Here is a 3206-nt window from a genome sequence, read left to right as displayed (position 1 = left end):
GTTGCCCGCAGAGGCCCCTGTACCATCTCGTGAATTAAAGGGGAAAGCGCGTGTGATACAGGAGCACAGACACAATCTGCTGCTTAACTGGTCCCCTCCAGCTGTGACCTCTCTCCTTGCTGTTTCAGGACGGTGTCGCCTGCTGGGGTGAATGTCCTGCACGCCCTGAGCCGCTACAGCCGGTACCTCAGCATTCTGGACGCCGACAGTAAGACTCTCCGCTGCCCCCTTTACAAAGGCACCTTGGTGTCGCGGCTGGCGGACCACCGCACACAGATCAAGCGAGGGAGCACCTACTATCTGCACGTCCAAAGCATCCTCACCCAGCTGTGCTCCAAAGCCTTCCTCTTCACCTTCTGCCACCATTTGCACCTTCCCATCAGTGAAAGGGAACCGGAGGAAGCCGTCGTGAACCGCAGGATGAACTTCCTGAAGCTTCAGCTGGGCCTCGCCAACGAGGATATCAAAATCGTGCAGTATTTAGCGGAGCTGCTGAAGCTGCAGTACATTCAGGAGCCCGGCCGGAGGGTGAACCCTCTGCTCAGGTTTGACTACGTTCCCAGCTTTTTGTACAAAATCTAGCCCGGCCGGGCCGCCTGCCCCTGCGCTCCCGCTGCGGCAGAGCTCATCCGTGCTTGACGTCGACGCTGCCTGCAGCAGCTCTCCTACGCCGGGAAGAAGCCGATGCGTTTGCCAGCGTCTGTGCTCCGCAGCCACAGGTGTCTGAGGGGCTGGGTGTCTGCCTGGCTCCCTGTGCCCGAGAAGGTCGATGTTCCCTCACATAAACCGCCGGACGCTCTGGTTTGAAACACTAGAAGGGGCACTGCGAACTTGTAAAACATCTCACAGCAGCGTCCCAGGGGGCTTGTGGCGTGGAGAGAGAGGTGGGCTGTCTTGGGGATCAATACTAGTGAGCAGCCCCCAAAGTGCTCCACATGCTTCTGCCAGAGCCCTAAATGTGTTGGTCCTCCCATGGAGCCAGGGCAGAGACCGGCGGGGAGATAAGGCCACGTGAAGTGTTTAAGCCACCGGTGTCTCGTGTAGCTCAGAAGCTCCCTGGCAGGGCGGCAGGGTCAGTTACCTGTCTGTGTGCAGCGGCAGCGGCTCGTGGTCCCTTCCTGGATTTTTCGGAGTTTCCTGGTGCCTCCCAGGGCGGGTGGGAGCGCGGTGAAAGCACATGTGCGTCTCTACAGGGGGAGTTTGCCAGTTCCTCTCAGCTTTTGTTAAAATCTGGAATGTGAAGGCCCCCGTAACCCCACTGCTGTGAATGTAGAGCACCGTGCCTTTTTGTCACCTCTGAGAAGGGCGGGAGGGAGACCGGAGCCTTCGAAGCATTTGAGGCCAAAGGTGGCCTTTTAAGGAGAGAGGGGAACTGAACAGGGTGGGGAGGGGGGCTTGTTTTTAGGCTGATGGGGAAAGGAATAGAGCAATTCAGCAGAAGCTCTGCTGCGAGACAGGCTGTGAGAGCAGCCAGATGTTAGAGCTCAGGAGAGACCGGCCATGAATGTCCTGGATCCGCCTCGTGTCCATAATAGTTTATTTTCTGGGTTTTTTCCGTCGGGGAGTTGGCTCCTGTGCTTTGCTGGAGGGCAGGGTCAGGATCTGGCCAAGCCTTTGTTGTGTCTCGACTACCTCTCCCAGGGCGCTGCTGGGCCGAGCTGCCGCTCCCTGAGCCGAGGACTTTCCCATCAAGGCTTCTGCGCCACTGCCTGTGCCATAGAGGTTGTGTCACCAGCGTGGTGACGCTCCCGGGTTGTTCCTGAGCTTTGCGCCCAGGCTGGGCGCTTCCCTCTGGGGTCTCGTCTCAGCCACCAGTCCTGGGAGCAGCCCCCACGGTACTGAGCAAGAAAAGCCTCGCTGGGAAAAATAACCCTTGGTTTTATTTGTTTTTAGAGCTGCTGCGTCGTTTGGTTCTTGTGACGATGTGAGGCACTGCTGGAGGTCGGTGTGAAGTGATTCTGTGCCCGGGGAATTTTAGGGTCTGGAGTTCGTAGGCTGGCTCAGACCCCACAGAAACTTGCAGTGACAACCACGCTGCTCCGAAACCTGTGTCCCAAGGGCAAGGAGGCTCCGTGAGGAGGTGTGGCAGCAGCATCCGTGCTTCACCACCCCTGCTGCTGCCTCCTCTCCCCTGGAAAGGGCTCTCTGGGGTGGATGTATGAGGGCACAGGGCAGAAGGGCTGATTTAAGTGTTGGTTCTGGTGAGACCAGCTCAGCTAGGCCGGTTGAGCTCATGGTGCTTCCAGAGGGATTTCCAAGATCAGGGGTTGCTTGTGACAGCGTGTTTTGGGAAGCAGCGTGATGTGGCCTTTGCTGAAGGTGAGCGGTGTGTGCCTGGGCGCGGGGCTGCGTGTCTTTACGGCACGTTTAAAGGCCTTTTCCCTTCCCTCCTGTCGCACATGACCTGGTCTGCTGGTGGAAGGCTTCTGTGTCCGTGGAAAACACCCATGTTCTGAGGTGAGGTGGGGTGGTCCTGCCTGACCCGCAGCTCTGGAGAAGGGCTCGGCACAGTGGAAAACGACCCGATGCTGTTTGGGTTTGAGGAGGGAGGGAAGAACACGGTCCCTGCTGACTCACTCACGTCTTCCTCCAGGCTGACAGCACAGAGCGGGATCGATGGTGAGTGTTGGCTCCTCTCGTAGTCACAGCACTCTCGACGCGGGGCGTGCAGCTGCGCTCAGAAATTGATAAATAGCTCCTTCTCGTTGCTCCCTCTATCAAACCTGTCGCCTCTGACGTTCAAGGCTGTGTTGAGCATATTTGCGCTCCCAACTGTCTGACCTGCTTCATCTGCCGCCACAGAGCAGCTCTGATTTGGAAGGATGCCCTGGGGGCTTTGCCGGAAGCTCTGTGACTCGGCTCTTGAAACACACCTTGGAGCAATTCTCCCAACGCCGCTCACACAGGGTCACCTCGGACGCCAGGAAAGGGGCAGTTAGGTGGGGCTGTGGCTGGGGCCCAGGCTGTCCTGGCTGCTCGCAGCGCCCATAACGGCGGCGGAAATTGGGGGAGCTGAATTCCCCTTGGCTCAGTCATCTCTCCTGCTCCTGTACATAGAGATCCCTGTATTGGCACGTTAGGACTTTTTCCTCGCCTTCACTGTGGTACCTCACTGGTTTCTGATACTCGCAGACTAAGTGACGATCTTCGCACTAACAGCTCCCGCAGCAGATCTCGGCATGTGTGTCTGTCAGCTCACGCCATCC

General features: G+C 58.0%; 1 protein-coding gene across 1 annotated transcript in view; it reads left to right on the top strand.

Moving 5' to 3' along the window:
- The window catches only part of SMCR8 (Smith-Magenis syndrome chromosome region, candidate 8), a gene marked incomplete at its 5' end in the record, with an annotated part of 4979 nt that extends 4397 nt beyond the window's left edge, over positions 1 to 582 (top strand). Inside the window, one exon of the mRNA XM_010145195.1 lies at positions 129 to 582. Within this exon, the coding sequence (XP_010143497.1) occupies positions 129 to 582 (454 nt within the window). The remainder of the gene's footprint in view (positions 1 to 128) is intronic.
- Positions 583 to 3206: the final 2624 nt, after the last annotated feature.

The sequence above is a fragment of the Buceros rhinoceros genome, unplaced genomic scaffold, assembly GCF_000710305.1.
Source record: "Buceros rhinoceros silvestris isolate BGI_N320 unplaced genomic scaffold, ASM71030v1 scaffold37441, whole genome shotgun sequence".
NCBI lineage: Eukaryota > Metazoa > Chordata > Aves > Bucerotiformes > Bucerotidae > Buceros > Buceros rhinoceros.
Note: the sequence above shows the minus strand (reverse complement) of the source record. Positions and strands in the feature narration are given on the sequence as shown.